The 20,360-nt window shown below is 34.0% G+C and overlaps 2 protein-coding genes across 2 annotated transcripts in view; one reads left to right on the forward strand and one right to left on the reverse strand.

Annotated features, from left to right (window-relative positions):
- LOC110443579 overlaps window positions 1-20,360 on the forward strand; it is an 81,810-nt gene that overhangs the window by 18,893 nt on the left and 42,557 nt on the right. Inside the window, exon 10 of the mRNA XM_021487870.1 lies at window positions 234-3,388. Within this exon, the coding sequence (XP_021343545.1) occupies window positions 234-3,388 (3,155 nt within the window). The remainder of the gene's footprint in view (window positions 1-233; window positions 3,389-20,360) is intronic.
- On the reverse strand, window positions 10,307-20,177 carry LOC110443617 (diisopropyl-fluorophosphatase-like). The gene is made up of 5 exons (XM_021487949.1): window positions 19,994-20,177; window positions 15,763-15,903; window positions 13,991-14,122; window positions 13,219-13,435; window positions 10,307-12,427 (listed from the first exon to the last, which is right to left on the reverse strand). Exons 1-5 carry the CDS (start codon window positions 20,165-20,167, stop codon window positions 12,156-12,158), a joined length of 936 nt encoding a protein of 311 aa, XP_021343624.1. The 5' UTR covers window positions 20,168-20,177; the 3' UTR covers window positions 10,307-12,155.

Consider the following 20,360-nt stretch of genomic DNA (forward strand, 5'->3'; position numbering starts at 1 on the left):
CATTTTCTTTTACATATTTAAGTTTATTCTACTTATAGTTACTATGTATCGGATATTGGTTGGTTCTAAATACAAATGAATACAACTATTTTTTTTCTGTTTATGTGGAAATGATAGGCAATCTATCAGTTTGATGCAAAAAACTTGTTTTACATGTAATGTCTAAAACAAGTGGTTTTGGCTACAGTTGTTTATACATATATAGTTTTGAATATACCTCTCTTTGTTTGTAGATAATGAATGAATTTGGAATGCCAATAAGAATCAGGGTAGATTGGAACTCTATTGAAACACGCAAAAGAACAACTGGATCCGAAACCATTATGAAAGCACTGACCGGAGACAATTTCCGAAACGAGCTTGGGGGTCTACAGGACGTACTGGCTGATTGTACCGCTATAATAGACACCATCAAATATTTATTCAATGACGAGACCGTACAGCTAGCACTTAAACCGGTGGCTGGGATTAAATATATAACAGTCACATTCGTTGACAGTATTTCTAGCAATGACGGACAAAAGAAGTCGCGGATCGCCACACCAGACAGCAACGTCTTGTGGAACTTTTCCATGGACAGGTCAGCTTTGAAATACGACAGGTCCACGTTCCCACTTTTTTTCCATTTGAACAGATACCGAACTGCATGTTTGGCATTCTGTGACAGTATATACAGAATGTCACATCGCAATCCACTTGCTTTAGCTGATGATTCGGTAAATTGGTTCGAAATCCGGAAAAAGAGATCGGTAACTCTTGAAGTAGAATGGAGCTCGTTCCAAAGTACAGACGAGACAGCATTCATGGATCTAGTCGGTCACGGGATAGCAAGGGAGTTACAAGTGATGGCTTCTGAAACCGAAGCAATGTTGCGTCTGACGATAAACTGTGACCGTGTCATAGTTAAGAACTCTGCATCTGCTCTTTACACCGGTATCACTATTGACACTCACGGGAAGACTATCAGTGCCTCGGTTTATGCTCACCAGACTGCAAAGAAAACTTGGGCAGTTGAAGAAGGCAGAACTGCAGCAAAACTTGGTGACTTAGAAGACAAACAACTAAGTAATGGAAGCTGGCAGAAGAGTACACATTCAATGGTTGAAGACCACATTGCAAAAACCAGAAAGGAAGTAGAAAAGCGATTTGGTTTCAATATCGAAATTCTTTTCGATGAAAAAAGGATATTTGTCCCGTTACTTTTGAAGTGCAGAAGAGAAGCTGAGCATCCACACAATCTCATACAGCGATCAATGAAGGAGTTTCTGGAAAACTTAATCGTTGTATATGATAAAGCCATGTATGAACTGTTATCTGGCATACATGCATCGTATTCGATTTTCATGCAAGAACTCGACGTGCACTCTGGAATATGGAAGGACTACACAAGAAGAAACGGAAAGAACTCGAAACAAACAAAAGGACTAGTTCTACGGAAGTACGAAATATCTCGTAAACGTAACCGAATTTTTTCATACAAGAGCGTTGGCTTACCAATAGAAGATTACATGTACGTTGACAACTTCAAAATGCAGCAGGTGTCACAAGATGAAATTGAAGACCAAGCCGTTGTATCAAATTCTTACGAGTTTATGTATCCAACGAGCACGTTAATAGACAGGAGTCATACTGACAACGCCCAGCATGTCCGTTTCGTATCATGCAACGGCAGGATGTACGAAATTGTCGACCAGAATGCACTGATGAGAGCACTCTACAAACTGACCACAAAAGCGGTAATGGGTCACGAAGTACTAGATATCCTCGATTTATTTGGCTCTGAGCGGCTGTTCCTCAAGCTCTTTCCCACACTCGTCAAGGATATACAGACCAGCAGCAAATCTACCACAATACCGCTCATATATGACTCGTTGTATAGGATCAACTGCTTATATGGAGTGCGTCACATACGCAACATTGTGGTCAATTGGGATGAACTGTTTGATTCAAATATAACTTGCCCGGATGACAGAGTAAGAAAAGTGCAAAGAATCATCGGAGCTCTAGAAGATGCAATGGAGAAAGCATATAGGAAGGAATCATTACCATGCAATATGATGGAAAGAAATCACGAAGTGTCCAACAAGTCACTCATGAAAATATCAAGCATTCATTTAACCAAAGTTCCCGATGATTTCAAACCAGACGCTTCAGTTCTTAGGATAGTTCAACCAAAGGAGAAAGGCCAGCCCCATTTACATCTGAGATCAGGCAACGAATTAACAGTAGCATATCAGAATTTCAAGAACATTGCTTTGTTCCATGACATCCTCCTGACAGCTGTAGTTCATGTTCTGGAAGTGGAAGTGAAAGCACATATTGAAAGGGGCATTGCTAAAAATCCAGAGAAAGACAAATGGAGGAGGAAACAGTATGATGGACCCAAGCTAATACGACCTAGCCTGTGCTACGTTGAAAGAGTTTTACCAAGAGTTTTGTCTTCTTTGAGTGAGATTATGAACACCACAGAAGGAAAGGAATGTTTACTCTCACATTTTTTTGATTTCCAGTTTGCTAAGGCTGAATCAAATAGGACGACGGTAGAGCTGGAGGAGGGGTGGTTAATATGTTTTCTATCACCGGAGGACATGGGTGCTAACATAGGACAACTTCTCATGTCAGCTCTCTGTATCAAAAGTAACGGATCTCATTCTCCTGTTCTGCATTACAAAGGCCCTTGCTTGAACTTCGCATCCAACGAAGAGAACACACTGAAGGTGATGGCTACAAATGGTCATGGAAACTTACTTCGAACCATGTGTGACCCACAATCTTTCACAATACAGTTGTGGACTAAAGACAAGGAGGAGTCCAAATCTGTAAACCCATATCAGGTTGTGATGGATGAAAGTCAGCAAGCTATCAAAATAAACTGGAAAAGAGATGATGAACTTCCTTCTAATCACATGGGACATGCACAGCTGATGTACAGGGATGTGCCAGTGGGGAGCCAAATAAATACATACTTATGTGACAAAGTTGGTGTGTTAACAGAAAAGTTGACAGATGGAGGCGGACTTGAGATCCAAAAGGGGGGAAATGTACTTGTCATAGTAGAACATAATCCCCATTGTCATGTCCAGAGCAGACACGATAAAACAGCTACCAATCAGAAAACTGATGACATTCAAAATGGCATTCAATTTGTGACCAAAAATTGCGTGGATTTCCTGATTAAGACGAGGAAGAGAACATTTAGACAACCTCGTCATCCAATCAAAATCAGAGTTTTATCTGGAGATCGGAATGCCCAGTGTATCAAGCTTCTGTGTTTAGATAAATCTAGACGTGTACGTCTCTGTGCACGATGCAACATATGTGGCAGCATGCTGAGGATGGTAACACCATCTGTTGTCATTCCACCAGGAAAGGACCTGATTGTCAACCAGTGAACTTGGACCATTTGCTGAACTTTGACCTGTTCTATATTGAGAATGAAACATTCCATACATTGTACAAAGTAGCAAACACAATTTTCCTAACAACATTTTTTTAATTTTTCAAATAATTAAAAAATCAATACATATTTTATCATTAATGTAATTTGGAAATATGTGTTTGATTTATTACATTCTCATCAAATCACTTTCATCATGAAAATATTGTAAATAAGCACAGAAACATAAAAGTAAGGGCCTAATTAACATATATACCTTAAGTAGACTTATAGCATTTTGTAGACAATTTAAAAAAAAAAAATGTAAAAAGATCTGAAATATTAGTTTCTTAAGAAATTATATACAAACAAGATGGTACTTGTTAAACACATTTTTTTTTGCTGTGAGTGTACTAAATGTTTTTTGTCATGTCATTTTTTTTATATATCTTCAGTCATTTTCATTTTTTATTGAAAATGCAGAACACTCTCATTAAGCATAATGTTTTTAAATGCTATGAGAATTACACTGGTTTTTTTTTTTTTGTTTTTTTTTGCAATTACTAATGTGCTAATAAGTCTGTTGATGCTTTGCTATATATTCTATTTAACTGTATTTTAAGTGCTTCTGTCTTGTCTCTAGTTCAGAAATATTTTGTATGTACAGATAACTTACTTATTAGCCTAGAACACATTATATATTGTTACTTGTAAATAACTTTAATATCTCATTTTTACAATTACCACTTAGTATAGAAATGACAGGAGCACTTCTCTAAATTCAGAAATAATTTGTATGTACAGATAACTTATTAGCCTGGAAAGCATTATATATTGTTACTTGTAAATAATTTCAATATTTCATTTTTACAATTTACCACAATAGTATAGAAATTATCTAGATTTAAATTAGTTATTGATATATTATAAACTCATAACATGTAAATATTATTCTATGAAATGTTCAAACTCCTTTTAAACAAAGCTGTGATATACTTGTTAGTTAATACTGTTGTCATTTAACTCATTCACCCCTAAAATTTCATAATGAACTATTCAAAACTTTGAATTGGAAGAGTTCAAATGTGTCTTCAGGGGTGAATGAGTTAAATGATCTAATCATTATTCCTATTGTAATTGTTGTACATATGTGTGTATATCTTCATGATTTTTTTTCAATATGCTTTTACAGACAAATGGCACTCTGTGTATTTTTCATGGCAATTATCAATCAAGAATATCTTTAATAAAAGCTGAACTTTTGCAAAATTATGAAGTACAGTGAAATCTGTTAAAACAGAACTCCATTGATTGGGACCATGTAATCTTGTGTTTAAAATAACAAACTTTTATTGATCACACAGATTGCATTTATACGCAAATATATACTCTTGAAAGATGCATGTAAGACAGTTCACTCCGAGTTGAAGGTTTTGTTTTATTTTGCAGAAATATATACCCTGAGGCTTAACTCAGAGTCTGGTTTAATTACACAAGTCTTTGTTTGGACTGGTAACATTATGCCTTTAAATCTCATTTTGAGTTTCAGTGAAATACCCTTTTAATGTAAATAGTTCAAAATATTATAATTTTTGTAACGCTTTATATAACATTTTTACTCATTATTTTTTTTATAAGAAATCAACAACATAAGCTGATGTTACTGTTGTTAATATTTCATAAATTGCAACTTATAAAATATTTATGCAGGTTTATTTCTGCAAATATTTTTTTAAAAGCCAAAAATTGATTTATAATTGTTGTCATTATTGGTTTTTTAATTTCATTGTTTTGTGTAGATTTGAATTAATTTTAAAACAGTAATGTTGTCATGTGTTAGTCTACTATACTGTGATACTTATATTTTGTATGATTCTAGTTTTTACCGTTTATGGTGCCTTATCTGTGATGTTTGTATTGCTATATTGTTTTACAATTGTGACTATAAAACGTTAACACAAGTTATGTCTTAAGGATCCTTGTACCACTGCCAAAAACTGTAACTACGCATCGGAAACAGATTTTGCCAGCATAACTATAGCAATGAACAAAATATTTCTGAAAAGAAAACCATACCTTGCGGGAGTTGTATGTAAAAGTAATAAAAATGAATTAAATAAAACATTTTCATCAACAATGTTCCAGGAGTTAAAAAAAATCAGTGGAGGTAGATCGGGATTTGAACCCTGACCTTTAAATTGTTATACTTTAACACCGACTGATTGAACTATCCTACCAACAGAAGTGTTTTGGACCAACTGTGCTACAGTTATAGCCAAAATGAAATAAGGGGAGGTAACTGTATATACTTAAAACCGCAGTGCAGTGTGACAGTGATCCTTAATTTGTTTACGCATGTATGTGTGTACAGTCCAGCATCATTCTCACTGCTGTATACAAGACAGGCTAACAGCAATTTGAATATGCCCGTCATAATGATGAAACTTTATCCCGACATAAAGTCGATAACATTACAGTACTTACCTTCCCACCTGTTTCATTTGATATGGATTTTATCAGTGACTGGGTTGGTTTTTGACTGAGCAAAAATGTACCACTGTACAGTAAGCCTTAGGAGACCTCTATAAAATGTTATTTTACGCTACTATTTCTATAATATCATGTTGATATAACTTAACATAATATTTTATCTATAAAAATATCGGTTAAAATATACTTTTATTGGCTTCAAAAGTTTTTTAACGGTATGGTGCATATCTATTATAATCATGGAAACTACCATATTATAAGTTATCATTACTTACAATATTTAAACGTATACTCACATAATAGCGAACATCAGCAATTTCAATTGGCTGCCATTTCAACAATTCATCTGTGATGTAAAAGAACATTGCAACACCCATTTAATAAAGTAAATTGACTTAATATGTCTACAAATATTTGAGATATGATACCTTGACTAACACTTTCAAAGACGTTTTTTTTACATAAAGTCTGTTTTTTGTATGATAGCAATGATTTCATATGGAATGAAATTGAAATTAAAACCCTTATTACATACTAACAGCTGTTGAAAATTACCGGCTTTCAACCTGAAATTGTCTTAATTTTCATCGAGGGGAAAACAATAGTTTGCTATTGCACCTACTTTTTCAAGTTGATTCCAAATGTTGCACAAAGACAATCATTTTTTATAATTCCAGGGCTATTTTCAGTTATATTCTATGCACCCAAGAATATGTGATAATAAAAGAAAAGGTATGCAGTCAGTTATTTGATTGGTTTAAGGTTATACAAAATGACCAATTGTTAGGCTGATACTTGTCCTTTGAAGATTACAGCGAAGCAACATCTGACTTAACCTGTTCACCCCTGGAGACCATTATTGACTTTTCCAGATCAATGTACAGTAGAGTCTACTAAAGTTACACAGGGGTGAAAGGGTTTAAAGCTTCTTAATTTAACCGTTATGTTGCCGGTGATAGATGGCACGTACAGAACATATTTATGCAGTTTCAAGACATATTTCAGGGTGAATAGAATGGAAGATAGTAACCCTAGGAATTTTGAAAATGAAAGATAATAATTTCAATATGTTTATTTAATGCATGGTCTCTTGCAGCAATTGCTGCCTTATGTGCCCGAAGATTTCTTTCAGGCCATTTGGAACTTAAAAAGACTATGTTAAATACTTATCAGTCATGAGAGGTATAGTTTTAGTGGAACACAATATATATCTGCTGTTGAGTACTACACAATGTAAATTATATCAAGACAGGACTGTTACTAGTCAGGTATGGTCTTACAAAGTGAGAATAGACAATCAATAAACACTGATTGTTTAGTAGAAAATACATGTTATCATGTTTTCAGTTTGTTATGTTGTGTTACAAAAAAGCATTGTTTTGTACAGAATGAGTTGATAATATTGATTTGGTCATAAATACATCATCAAATGCTGTAACTATAGTATAGCTCGATGATTGTAATTTATGCATAATCATGCCACCTTATTCAATGATTTTTTTTTCATTGAAATCATCAGTTTAACATTTATATCACTGTTAACAGTACTTTTCATTTCATATTTTTTTTTTTTTGCAAAAAACATGTGTTACATAAACAAAGATTTTTTTTATGTTAAGTATCAAAACTTGAAGATGTTTTATGTAAGAGAAATTAATTTTTTGTGGATAAAGTACAACACCTGTAGTATGACCGATATAGAGTACTAGTTGTAGTTTAACTATAAAGTACTGGTTTTAAAGGTAATCACGAAACAGAAATCAACATTTTTTCTTGTTGCAATCTTAGTTTCATGGTTGTAATAATCACCAAAATAATTCATTTGATAGTTTAAAAAAAAAAATGCAAATCCTTATTATGTTGTCTCAAAGCATTAGATTTGCTTAATATGTATATATATATTAATATGATTATATTACATATATTACATTTGATATAGCAACCTAACTGGTTATAATAAGTCACTCAACAAACATACATAACAGTACAATTGATAACATCATTTAATACAATAAATAGAATATGTGGACCTTGCAGAGCTGCCTTAACAGGCACTAACTACAGGTCCTAAGCCACTTGGGTAATACCTCCACATGTGTGCGTGCCTATATGTGTGCTGCATCTGGTTTGGTATGGATTCTGTTTTTGGTGGCACCATGCTTCCAACGGCATCCTTTTTCCATTGTGCCACCTCATGTGAATGTTATACCAGAAGTATAGACACTGGATCATCTGCCAAGGACCATTTTATACTCCACCTGGATTCTTTATGAGGGTAAATGAAAAACTATTTCTCTGAAATTCCGTACAAGGATAATTTCGAGGAACGAACCCTAGCTGTCTGTGTGGAAGGCTGGATTGAGAGTTAACTATTCAGCCAAATCTGCCCTTATTAAAATAAACAGGATATCAAGATAGCCAACATTGCATGTATTTTGATAGCATAAAGATTAACTTCATTTTTGAGGTGATGAAATTTCAAATTATCTCCTTGTTTTGAACTGATATATGATAACAAATTTCTGTTACAAGAATAAAAATAAAAAAACAACAAACAAAACACAAAAAAAGTCTGATTTATAAGCATATGATTAGCTGTGGGAACCGTAGGTCAAGATTTGATCTACTTTATTTTATTTTGAAATGTAGATATTTTATCTTGAATTATCAGACCAGATAGGATTCAACAATCTAAAATTTCAAAACAAAATGAAATCGATCGGACTTGAGCTAGGTGTATGGTCAAATAATGTTGAATTTCAAAATAAAATATTTATAATTTCAAGATAAAATTGATTAGACCTTGAGCTACGATTCGCGCAGCTAGCATATGATATGTCTATTGGGGACCAAGATAGTCTCACTACAGCTTAAAAGACCGTGAAGTTTTCCAAATTATGGAATATGACTACATTTATCATGCATACATTTGTAACCATTTTGCAAATCAAGTATGCAAATTATGCAACATTAATTTGGAATTTTGTTATTGCACAAGTTTTCTTATCAAATATCGGGACAAAATTATGAATTGCATAGTAAACTTGATTAACTTAGAATGAGGGTCCAGATTTATATTTTATAAACCTAAGTTTGTCCTAATTTTTTGAAACAAATATTTTTGTGTTCTGTAAATAAGTAAACACCTAAGTGACCTTGCATGAATTAGTATAATTACTGATTTAAACAAGGTGGTGGAACTTTTATTTATCAAAGAACAAATAAGTTACTTAATTATGCCTATTATTTTTGACATAGTTACCACTTGTCAAATTGTAAGATGATTTTCATACGACCTTACATTGTACTGTATATTTATATTTTTAATATAAAAAAAATATGCATATGATCAAATCATTTTGAACTGTAAAATATTATTTTCTGTGATTCAAAAAATAAGATAAGGGTGTTATCAACACGACTTATTAGTTTGATACGCATAAGTTGATGATGTCTAATTTAATATATCCTTTATAGTAACACTTTTAATAGGAACAGAAAGAACAAGTACAACTTATTGAATTATTATTTTTCAATTCTAAAATAATCAAAATCAACAAGAATTCTTATTATTTGTTTTGTATTTTTGTACCCGTTTTCATGCAAAGATGATTGCATACTTGTCAACTTTTGCTATTTTGGAGGGAGACTCCTGATTCTGGACCCTAAAATCAAGCATTTTCAACCAGTGAATTTGTTCAACTCTTCCTATATTCTAAGATCTGATGATTTCATCTGAAAGAACAGTTCAGAAGATTCCATTTAAATGTGCTATTTCCCCCTAGGGTGTACATACACACAATTTATTTATGCTTTTAATTTCTGGCACACGTAACCTCCCCATGGAAATTTTAAAAAGTTGGAAAGTATGTGATTGTGACGGTTAGAATTATTACATGCCAAGTAAACACATGGCCACAAATGTCTTTGTATTATTTGGAATAGAGCTTTGATGAGATCTGATATGATAATTTTATTTCCAATAATTGTTTAACAAAGTGTACACTGCAAGATTTCTTACTGCACTTTACTTGAAGGTGAGATATAAAGAACAGCATAATGGTTTGTGTGCTATCAAAGGGAAGTAACTGATGTAATGGAGTTTACTCCAGTAAATATAGGATTCTTTAATAATAAAAAGGTAAATTTCATCATTGTTTTTTTTGTATTTTGTATATTGTGTTATATGTACATTTGTACACTTTTTTCTTCAATTGAATTTTAAGAGACTTCGTAACAGTCAACAACATTCATTGTCTGGTTTAGATTTCAAGAACACTTCTTTAAGCCGAAATTAAAAAGTTTCAAGTACATGTATATAAGGTCATTGCAAATATCCGAGATAAGAATTTGTTAGGAAGCTGAACTTTACTTTAAAATCATGATCAATTTTATCATTGTTGAGCAAAACAAAAAAAATACAACAAATATTTGTATGCTTGTTCTCATTTTTAATAATCAGAATATTCATTATAATAACAATTTTATTTGAAATAATTCAATAACATTAGTCATTAGCTAAAGCTTAGTCATAAAATATTCATGATCAACAAAAAACAACATAACTATAACTGCTGGTTCTATCAACTGAACCGGATCTTGTGTAGTATATAACCGTTTAACGATAACTCCTGTGTTAAGACGTTTACGTAACTAGCAGGTGCTCAGAGATATTTACATACACATACCGAAGTGCATGTAGGTTACACACAGGGCTATTCACAAAGCCGTCCCTAACCTTTTACGCTTACGAATGGGTTAACATGCACGTAACTTATACTGGAAAGGAATAATCCAGCCTAGGTGATTCTTATCTCAATGCATGTTGCAAATCTTCAACAATAAATCAATACTTCATGTTTAACTAACTTCCATTTATGAACTTGCTACAAATTAATCTTTTGAAAGGTAACATTCAATTGTGGAATTCAAAGTGGAACCCTCTAGCATGGAGGTTCATGTAAACGAAATATAAAGAGATGAAGAGAAGACCAAATTTCATTGAGCTGGCAATCAGAAACATTGCTGTAGTTATTCAAGAAAGAAAGCTTAGGTGTGGTAGAGCATTACAAATAGGCAAGACATGCAAGACTGAGAAACCCACTTTTACTCGACCTGAATGCTGAATCATATACTTCTACTCAATTTCTGTACTTTTCACTGCAGTAATTTATAACCCATTCCGATAAAGAAAGTGTTTCCTGGAATAAATAAATTTGTATTGATAGATAATCGCCGGTCATGATGCTCCTAATGACATGTGCATCAAGATGTCATAAAAAATATTTCGTAACATGATTAAATGTATAAAAATATAGCAAAAGGCCACTGTGTTTGATAGGATGGTAATCTATCTTATGAACATTTAACACCTTGCACTTTGAAAATAAACACAAAAACAATAAAGCTGTATATGTAACAACTTCGCTGATATCGTTAATAACAATAAAGCTGTATACGTCACAACTTCGCTGATATCGTTGATAACAATAAAGCTGTATACGTAACAACTTCGCTGATATCGTTGATAACAATATAGCTGTATACGTCACAACTTCGCTGATATCGTTGATAACAATAAAGCTGTATATGTCACAACTTCGCTGATATCGTTGATAACAAAACAAATTACAATTGTAAGAAAATTGACATGTATATGATTAACAGTACATTATAAATTAAACACAGAAAAATAAAGTTATATAAATATATATTTTCATTTCAGTCTTGAATATAATATATTGATCACCAAAATTATTTTATAAATTTTAAGGAACACTTCGTAAACCACCAACCAGTGTAACAACAACCTACAACATTGACTAGCAATATTATAAAATAAGTAATATTCATAAACGATTCTTTCCAATGACCTTTCCAAAAGTTACAAATATAAAACAAACCTGTAATGGTGATTTATCAATAGAAATCTATTTCTTCATTAATAATAATGTGTAAATATGAAAACACTTATCTTGTTGAAAATGATATTGAATAGTAATAATTATGATAAATCTCTAGTAAAATAATGATCAAGCCATAATGCTATCATAAAAGTTGACAAGATTTGGCAAGACAATATATATGTGTTTTTCAAATGGTCCAATAACATTTCAACTAAATGTATTCAAGACATTTCATACGTACATGTGAATAAGCATTTGATCACAAAACAAAAAAAAATCACATAAAAAATATGGCGATTATGTAATGTCAAGTGAACTGTATTAATTGTATAATATATTGTAATATGAACTGTGAACATTTTTATAAAACTCTTAAAAAGTAATTAGAACATCAAAGTATCACAGTATTGCAGCATTCCTTTATGTTTCCATTCAAACTTCCACAGGCCATGGAATTCATGCTCCGTTATATACACTGTGTTAGTGGCTGGCTGGAAGTGCACATTACTGGGGTTAGCAAACGGGCATTTGATCCTTGTTTTTGGTTCCCCTCCATCGGGACCGAAAACTTCTATGTGAGAGGAGCCCCAGTGCGCCACCAGTAGGTTACCTTCCTCATCAAAGTCCATCCCGTCTGGACCACCTTCAAGGTTACCTGAAGGACAAGATTTAGTTACAAAAGGTTACTGACGAACAGTTTTATAGTCACATGATAAACCATTACTAGTAATGAATATGTTAATCATGTGTGCTGTGACTTTCAGGTGACCACCTATATGGTTTCAGAAGATTATAATTACATATATTAACGCACATTCATAAACCATAAGAAATTTTCGGAAATGGATGTGTTGCCTCTTCCACGCGCCTGACGCCATGTCAATATTCAAATTTGGTTCAAAATCACTATTGAGCGAGTAATTGATATTTTTATCATGTGCAAAATTTATTTTATGAAAATGAAGCATTCTTCCAAGAGTTACTGCATGGAAACTAATCAAGCAGACAACCTCACTACCACTGGGGTCATCAACCATTACATGTACACAGTCATAAACCATTACTGGTCACAGTCATAAACCATTACTGGTACACGGTCATCAACCATTACATGTACACAGTCATCAACCATTACTGGTACACAGTCATCAACCATTACATGTACACAGTCATCAACCATTACTAGTACACAGTCATCAACCATTACTAGTACATTACTGGTACACAGTCATAAACCATTACTGGTACACAGTCATCAACCATTACTGGTACACAGTCATCAACCATTACTAGTACACGGTCATCAACCATTACTGGTACACAGTCATCAACCATTACTGGTACACAGTCATCAACCATTACTGGGACATGATCATTTGACTGTTAAAATTATGGTACAGTACATGTCGTTAAACCATTGGTACTATACAAGGTCATCAGACTTACCTGGCAGCTTTCCCCAGAGGGTTTTGTTTGACACTTTGCCTGGACCGTCTATAGTGTATCCCCAGAGAGACTTGGTAGGTGTTTCGGCAACAATGAGCAGCGCTGGTCGCCCATCTTCTGAGTGTTTAACTGCTATTCCATTAGGGAAGAGTATCCCAGTGTCAACCTTTATCACCTCCTCATCTACTGTCCGACAATACACGGACCCAAAAGGCTCCTATGGTATGTTAAATGTGTAGAAATCAAATTTCTATCATTGGTAATATTTCTATCTTTAAAACAAATTAAAAGATTTGCAGGACAGGTAATGCCTAATAAATAAAAGATAACATCAATAAGTTCATCTTTAACGTATGATAGCATTATTTTTATTTTGTTTGTACACAATATATGTACTATTTTAAGTTACAAGTACCTATATATATTTGTAAGTAATTACAAACTCAATTTATTTGAATAAAATTTAAACTTAATGCACAAAATTAATTTTGTAATAGCGCTGCCTCGATGAGGGGAAAGATTATGGATTATCTAATAGTTTCGACTTTATAAATGAGCTTAAAATTAAAGAATAAGAAATATATTTTCTCCGTACATATCAAAGATACATTTTGGATTAAAAAGAGGGTTTTTTCTCTCAAACATCGACAAGCATACTGAAGTAGTTACTTGTCATCTAATCTGAACTGGTTATTAATCAACCATTAGTTAATCAAAATTATCATCTGATCAAAACTAATGACTACATTTAGATGATCTATATGAGACCTACCTCCATAGATCTTTCGTATGGATTGGGAGCGATCTTCCCAGCTGGAGCAGTCACCCACAGGTTTCCAAAGTAGTCAAAAATGCAGTCATTGCATCCTTGCATAATGTTGTTGTCTTTGTCAGTTTTACACACCTTTGAAACAAGATTCACCATTTGGTTAGTTTTGCGTCAAATTTTCATTAAAAACAGAAATGAAATTCATAACAAGTGATTCTAGAAGCATCTTGGCACCCACCATGAAAGGATCTTTATCAGACCTACAACAGATGATCTTTAACCTTCTTTGCTCTTTATTTTCCTTACAGGTACAATAACCCAGTCCCAAATTGGAAATGCTGAACATTACATTACATCTTGTACATTAACTTAAACCTTGTAATGTCATACGTTATTTGCCACTATGACAAATGCTATTTTGTAAGAATTGCATAACTATATGCAAAATGCTTATAATTTGTAAATCTTACCTCATTAGAAGTGCTGTATTTTTTTAACAAGTGGAACAATGGAAGAAGAACTGCTTATACAATAGTGACAACAGAATTGAACTTTCAAAATCCAAGATGGCTGTCTGCATTGGTTGCATTAATTGTTTTCCTATCAGTTCTAAAAATCATTATGCATAATTATGGACATTGAGGAACCCTCATGTGAAATTTGAGAAAGATCTCTCTAAAACGTTCTGAGGAATAGTGCTAATAATCTGTAACTCACAAAATTTAAGATGGCCACCTGTCGACCATCTTGGCTATGCTATCAGTCTCAAAAATCAATATGCAAAATTAAGAACCACGGAGAACCTTCATATGAAATTTGAGAAAGATCTCTCCAGAACTTTCTGAGGAAAAGTGTTAACAATCTTTAACTCACAAAATTCAAGATGGCCACCTGTTGACCATCTTGGCTTTCCTAGCTATCAGTCTAAAAAATCAAAATCATAATTAAGAACCATGGGGAATCTTCATGTGAAATTTGAGAAAGATCCCTCCAGCACTTTCTGAGAAATAGCACTAACAAACTTTAACTCTCAAAATTCAAGATGGCCACCTGTCTGATCAGTCTCAAAATTTGATACACATATAACAAAAGACAATGGGGAACCTTTGTGTGAAATTTAAGAAAGATCCCTCTAGCACTTTCGGAGTACTTCCTCTTGACCTATAAACTACAAAGCCAGGGTTATCTACCTCAGGAGCTTCAATGTACATTGAGCAAATTTGATTGAACCCATCATGGCCAGATTTACACCAATGAGAGTTCAGTGTCCTCCAATGCAAATTTAAAGACTTGTTCACTATGTTTTAGAGTATTGGTGACATGCATACTGTCCTGGACAGGACACAGTATTACTAGAAAGCTAAATATTCAGCAAGAACACATATTCTTCTGGAGTAAATGATTTCATCTCTGCTTTCAGTTGGCTTTTGTAACATATTTTCAAATAACACACAAACTACTATCAACTTCTGGTTATAAATAACAAATAAATACCTAAAAATAGCAAAACATATGATTCTAACAAGATAGTGTGTCAATGTTACCGTTGCAGATCATGCTGGTCTACAATAAGCTCCTGCATAAAATCATATTCTTTTTTTCAGACCATCCATCCAAACTCCCCACTTTTTACAGACATAAGTGTCCACAGGGACAAGACATGCTTTAACCATTTTTCCCATGTGCATTTTTCGTTTCAGTCTCATATGGCGATGGGGTAAGCATCATGGTATCATGATAAACTCTGTAATTATGTGACACTGAGTGCACATTACCTGTTCGCACTGCCCGTCCCTGGTGACTTTGATGATTCCTAGTCTCATGTCTGCTATCCAAATGACATTGTTTTTGTCACATTGACAACCTGCTGGCACACCCCCATCTCCATCCATGCTTGGCTCACATAGAATCTCTGTCTACAAAATTAAATAACACAAATATCAAACATAAACCAAAACCGGAAATCCCCCCTCAGTCATTACTAGCAGTCCACAGGAGTATGTAAAGCTGAAAGGTACAAAGTTGCCATATTTTAAAATTCTGTGGTCACCATTTTTTGGAACTTTTATGCCACACCCTAAGAAACAACTGTACATATATCACAAAGAGGAGCAGACTGACATGGTGGTTTAAAAAAATAATCCTGAAGCAATTGACATGATGTCCCACAACACACTTCGTCAATAAACAAATTCATACAGGCCTAGGGTTGACTATTCCTTAAAAAAGTTCCAAATGACTTTTCTGACTAACAGTAATGTTTAAAACTAAGGTAGGAGTTGATGGAGAAGAGTCATGAGTCTTTCCAAGTTAAACAAAATATGTTTGATGATATTTTGGTTTCAACAACCAACGCTGTCCTATATCTACATCTAGGATGTTTACTGTTGGTCGCTAAGGCCAAATAAAAATAAAACTGTGTTTCCTGTTTCCCCACCGACCCTCTTTTTTCATACCGACCCTAATACATTTTATTGGTTTTTCACAATCACTGTTATGCATTTATTAGCCGTTTAATTGTTCAAAGTGTACATATAATTTGAAGATAGTTGCTGTAGATAATTGTGGTTATGATACAGGTTATTGGGATCTGTAGATTAGTGTGACCATCGATATCTGAGTCTGTATAAATAAAAAATTGTAGAAGGTACTCTGTGATGTCAGTGTGCGTTTGTGCCTCCATGCCAGCTAATGCTAAAATTAGTAAAATTGTAAATCCATGTCGAAGGCAATTTCATCTTTTTTTACCAAGTCTGACGACATGGTAGACTTTATTTAGTAACTTCATTGCTGAACACAACATGTCTTTTTCAACATCGGATGATTTCACAACAATCATGTTTCTAGATAGCAATATGACTTCACAATTTGCATGCACTCGTACAAAGTGTACTCAGATATTAAAGAAAGCCATTGCAAAGGACTTGGCTAATAAAGTCACAGAAAAATCTGTAGACCATCCTGTTTTTCAATAATCTGTGACAAAGTAATGATCGAGGGACAAACAAACGTTTTGTCATCCTGGCAAGACTTTTATACTATGTGTTTTCAGCAAAAAAAAACAATCCATGGAAAAATGTCACTAATGTGATTCACATCGGACAACTGAAGTGTCATGAAAGTTTCCAGGAACTCTGTCCTGTCACGTGTCATAGCTGCCCAGGCACATGTTCAGGATGTTGGCTGCATATGGCAATCTGTGTTGTGTCGCTGGGGTTGAAAGAGATACCATTATACCCATTGGTGATCTCATCATAGACATCTTCTATCATTTCCATCACAGGTGATAGTATTATTGTCAATATTTTCAGGTTGAGAAGGAGGGTAAGATCAAGAAGATATCACAACTCCTGCAAAATCCAGAGGTCAAAAAGTACTTCAATTTCTTGGAGTTAATCCTTGCATTTATTCCCTTAAATGAATTTAACACCACATTCCATATCTTTCAACTCCAGGCTCGATCTTCTAAGATTGGGGTCGTGCACAATCATATGGTGCGGCTTCATCAGAAATTAATGGCCAAATTTGTGAAGGCATCTGTCATATAACAACATGTGATTGCAGCTCTCCCAATTGTTGACAGAACCTCACAAATTGACGACAGCAAGCTGGCCATTGGACTTCCGACCAGAAAACTATCTTCATGAACAGGAGCTCGAGGACAGCATCAGCCCATCTCTGATGGACAGATTCTTCAGATGAAGTTAGAATTATGAATAACGTTATTTTCATTAATAACTAAACATGATTGTTGTGTTTTCTGTATTTAGATTAACTTTCAGCATAATTGGTATACTTTTTTTTATTGTAGAGCTGTGAGATATGCTTACATGTAGCTGTAATAAGAAAGATGATCACAAAGTTTCCTTTCAAAGACAGCACACTGAAAAGGGAGATTATTCTCAGATTGTTGCGAGTATGATTAAATAAATGTAAATACCAGGTAATTATAAAATAACCAGTGTTTAACATATATAAGCATATTTCATTTTTAACCCCAGTCTCCAACCTTGCAGTCAGATTTCTAAATGTTGTGCAGGAGGATGAGAGGGAGAAATAGGTTGAAGAGTTTCTCAACTACCAGTTGACACCTGCTGAAAAGTTGCGCAACTGTTGTGGGAGACACAGAAGATATATAGGATTGACCCTTTTCAGGGGATCTTGCACTAGCTAGTGAACCTTTTAAGAATGACCTTAGGCTTGGTGTGTTGTTTAGGCTTGTGAAAGCCTGTTCTACATGGATGACAAATTAAAATTAACTTCTACTTCTATCATTTTGCGGTAACCATCAATAAACTGATTATTCTGCCACTTTCGGATTCGCATGTAAGTTATTTAAAGAAAAAAAAGAGTGTATTGTGCTATACATTCTATATAAACAACGAGTATCCATTAATGGGGAATTGTCTGGTCTGGTGGATGTAACGAGGGGTGTGCCCCAGGGTAGTGTCCTTGGTCCAGTTCTTTTCCTAATCTATGTACCTGGTATAGTCGAACACAGTGTAGTAAAACTTTTTGCTGATGACTCAAAACTATTCAAAAACATTTCTAGGCAAACAGGGTCTGCAGAACTACAAACTGATATCAATAACATTGTCCAATGGACATCAGATTGGAAAATGAAATTGAACACCAAAAAATGTAAACATCTAAATATTGGTAACCTAAATCAAGATTCTACATACTACTTCCCCTCAGGTGAACAGATTGAGAAAGTTACTAAAGAAAAAGACCTAGGTGTTATAATTGACAACAAATTGAAATTTAACCACCATGTGAGTCAATCTATTAACAAAGCTAATCGCACACTAGGATTAATCTTTAGGACATTTACCTATATGGACAAAACTATGTTTCTTGCACTTTACAAGAGTCTCATTAGGCCCAACTTAGAATATGCCACCCAGGTCTGGTCCCCTTTTCTGAAAAAGGACCAAATAGCTTTAGAAAATGTGCAGCGTAGAGCTACCAAAAGAATTCAATCTATAAAACACTTTTCTTACAATTCAAGAATACGAAGACTAGGCTTACCTACACTGGAATACAGAAGAAAACTAAATGACCTAGTAGAAGTTTACAAAATAATAAACAACATCGACATTCTTGATAAAGATAAACTATTCACATTCACACAAACAACAACAAGGGGTAACAACAAAAAACTATTCAAAAAACAGAGCAGGACCAGGGTCACTCAAAATGTTTTTAGCAGAAGAGTGGTGGATTCTTGGAATTCCCTTCCCAATTCAGTAGTAGAAGCCCCTTCTCTTAACTGTTATAAATCTAGATTAAACATTTGTTGGAAAAATATACCGTCCAAGTTTTATCCTAGTTTTTATGCTACACAACCGGTTAACAGTATGTTACCAAACCAAGATGCGCCTATACTAGCAATTTAGCTAACAACGGTGTCGAAGAAGTGGTAAACAGGTAATATACAGTGTAGTTGAAACATCCTGGATAGTGGTCTAGTTTGTCTCACATAGGTGAGTCTTGAAACATTCAAGACTGCCAGCACTGGTGGTGGTATGTGGTAGGGCATTCCAGTCTCTAATTGTTCTTGGGTAGAATGCTTTTGGTCTACACGATGGTACTTGGAATCCGTTGATGTTGATGTTTCGAGACAGTCTGTCTGGTGGAGTGAGAATGTTAGTCTAGATATTCCAGCCGCTTTTTGTTGTTCTGCTGGTACCGGTCTCAGACTGTACATGCATACTTCAATATTGATCTTACTAGTGATTTGTATGCAGTTTCCTTTAATGTGATATTATTGATGTTTATGTTCCGTTTAAGGAATTGTATGTTTTTGAAACATCTAAATGTATGCTTTTTGTAGACTAGTCAATTGTTTTATGCAACTTTGCTTTAATTTAATTAAAATTAAAATCTGAGAAAATATAGCTCAATACAGCTATAATTTATAGGTGATTAAACTATACATGTCGTTATAGCTCAATCGGTATTGTGACCTGCAAACCATTGAAAACTACGGTTTCACCCCCTTACCTTTCCTGTCTTTAAATCAACTTTTAACACTTGGCCGGCATATTTCCCATCTTTTTCTACTTCTGGTGCAACCATGTAAAAGTTTTCGTCTCTGTCAAACACTGGTCCCTCAGCACCACGGATATTTTCAGCTATTTTTGTAAACTCTGGTTGGAAAATCGCCATGTCTGCCATTGTAGTTGCCAAAAATATGTTCGTCTGGTAGTCGTGAACATGATATGAGAGTTATTAACACAGTTTTAACTTGTTATATTTAGATTAAACTTATTAAATACATTTGATATATATTTAATATGCATGACCTAACTGTTTGCGTGAAATTATTAAATTTCAGAGTTACGACAACCGTACGGTGTAGGAAGTAAAT

The sequence above is a fragment of the Mizuhopecten yessoensis genome, unplaced genomic scaffold (assembly GCF_002113885.1).
Source record: "Mizuhopecten yessoensis strain PY_sf001 unplaced genomic scaffold, ASM211388v2 scaffold716353, whole genome shotgun sequence".
NCBI classification, from domain to species: Eukaryota; Metazoa; Mollusca; class Bivalvia; order Pectinida; family Pectinidae; genus Mizuhopecten; species Mizuhopecten yessoensis.

Coding starts and splice junctions, on each gene's coding strand:
- LOC110443617 (XM_021487949.1), bottom strand. CDS start 20,167: ATGGCAGACATGGCGATTTTCCAACCAGAGTTTACAAAAATAGCTGAA. Junction 15,904..19,993: donor TTGATTTAAAGACAGGAAAG/GTAAGGGGGTGA, acceptor TTAATTTTGTAG/ACAGAGATTCTATGTGAGCC. Junction 13,436..13,990: donor CATACGAAAGATCTATGGAG/GTAGGTCTCATA, acceptor AACATACCATAG/GAGCCTTTTGGGTCCGTGTA.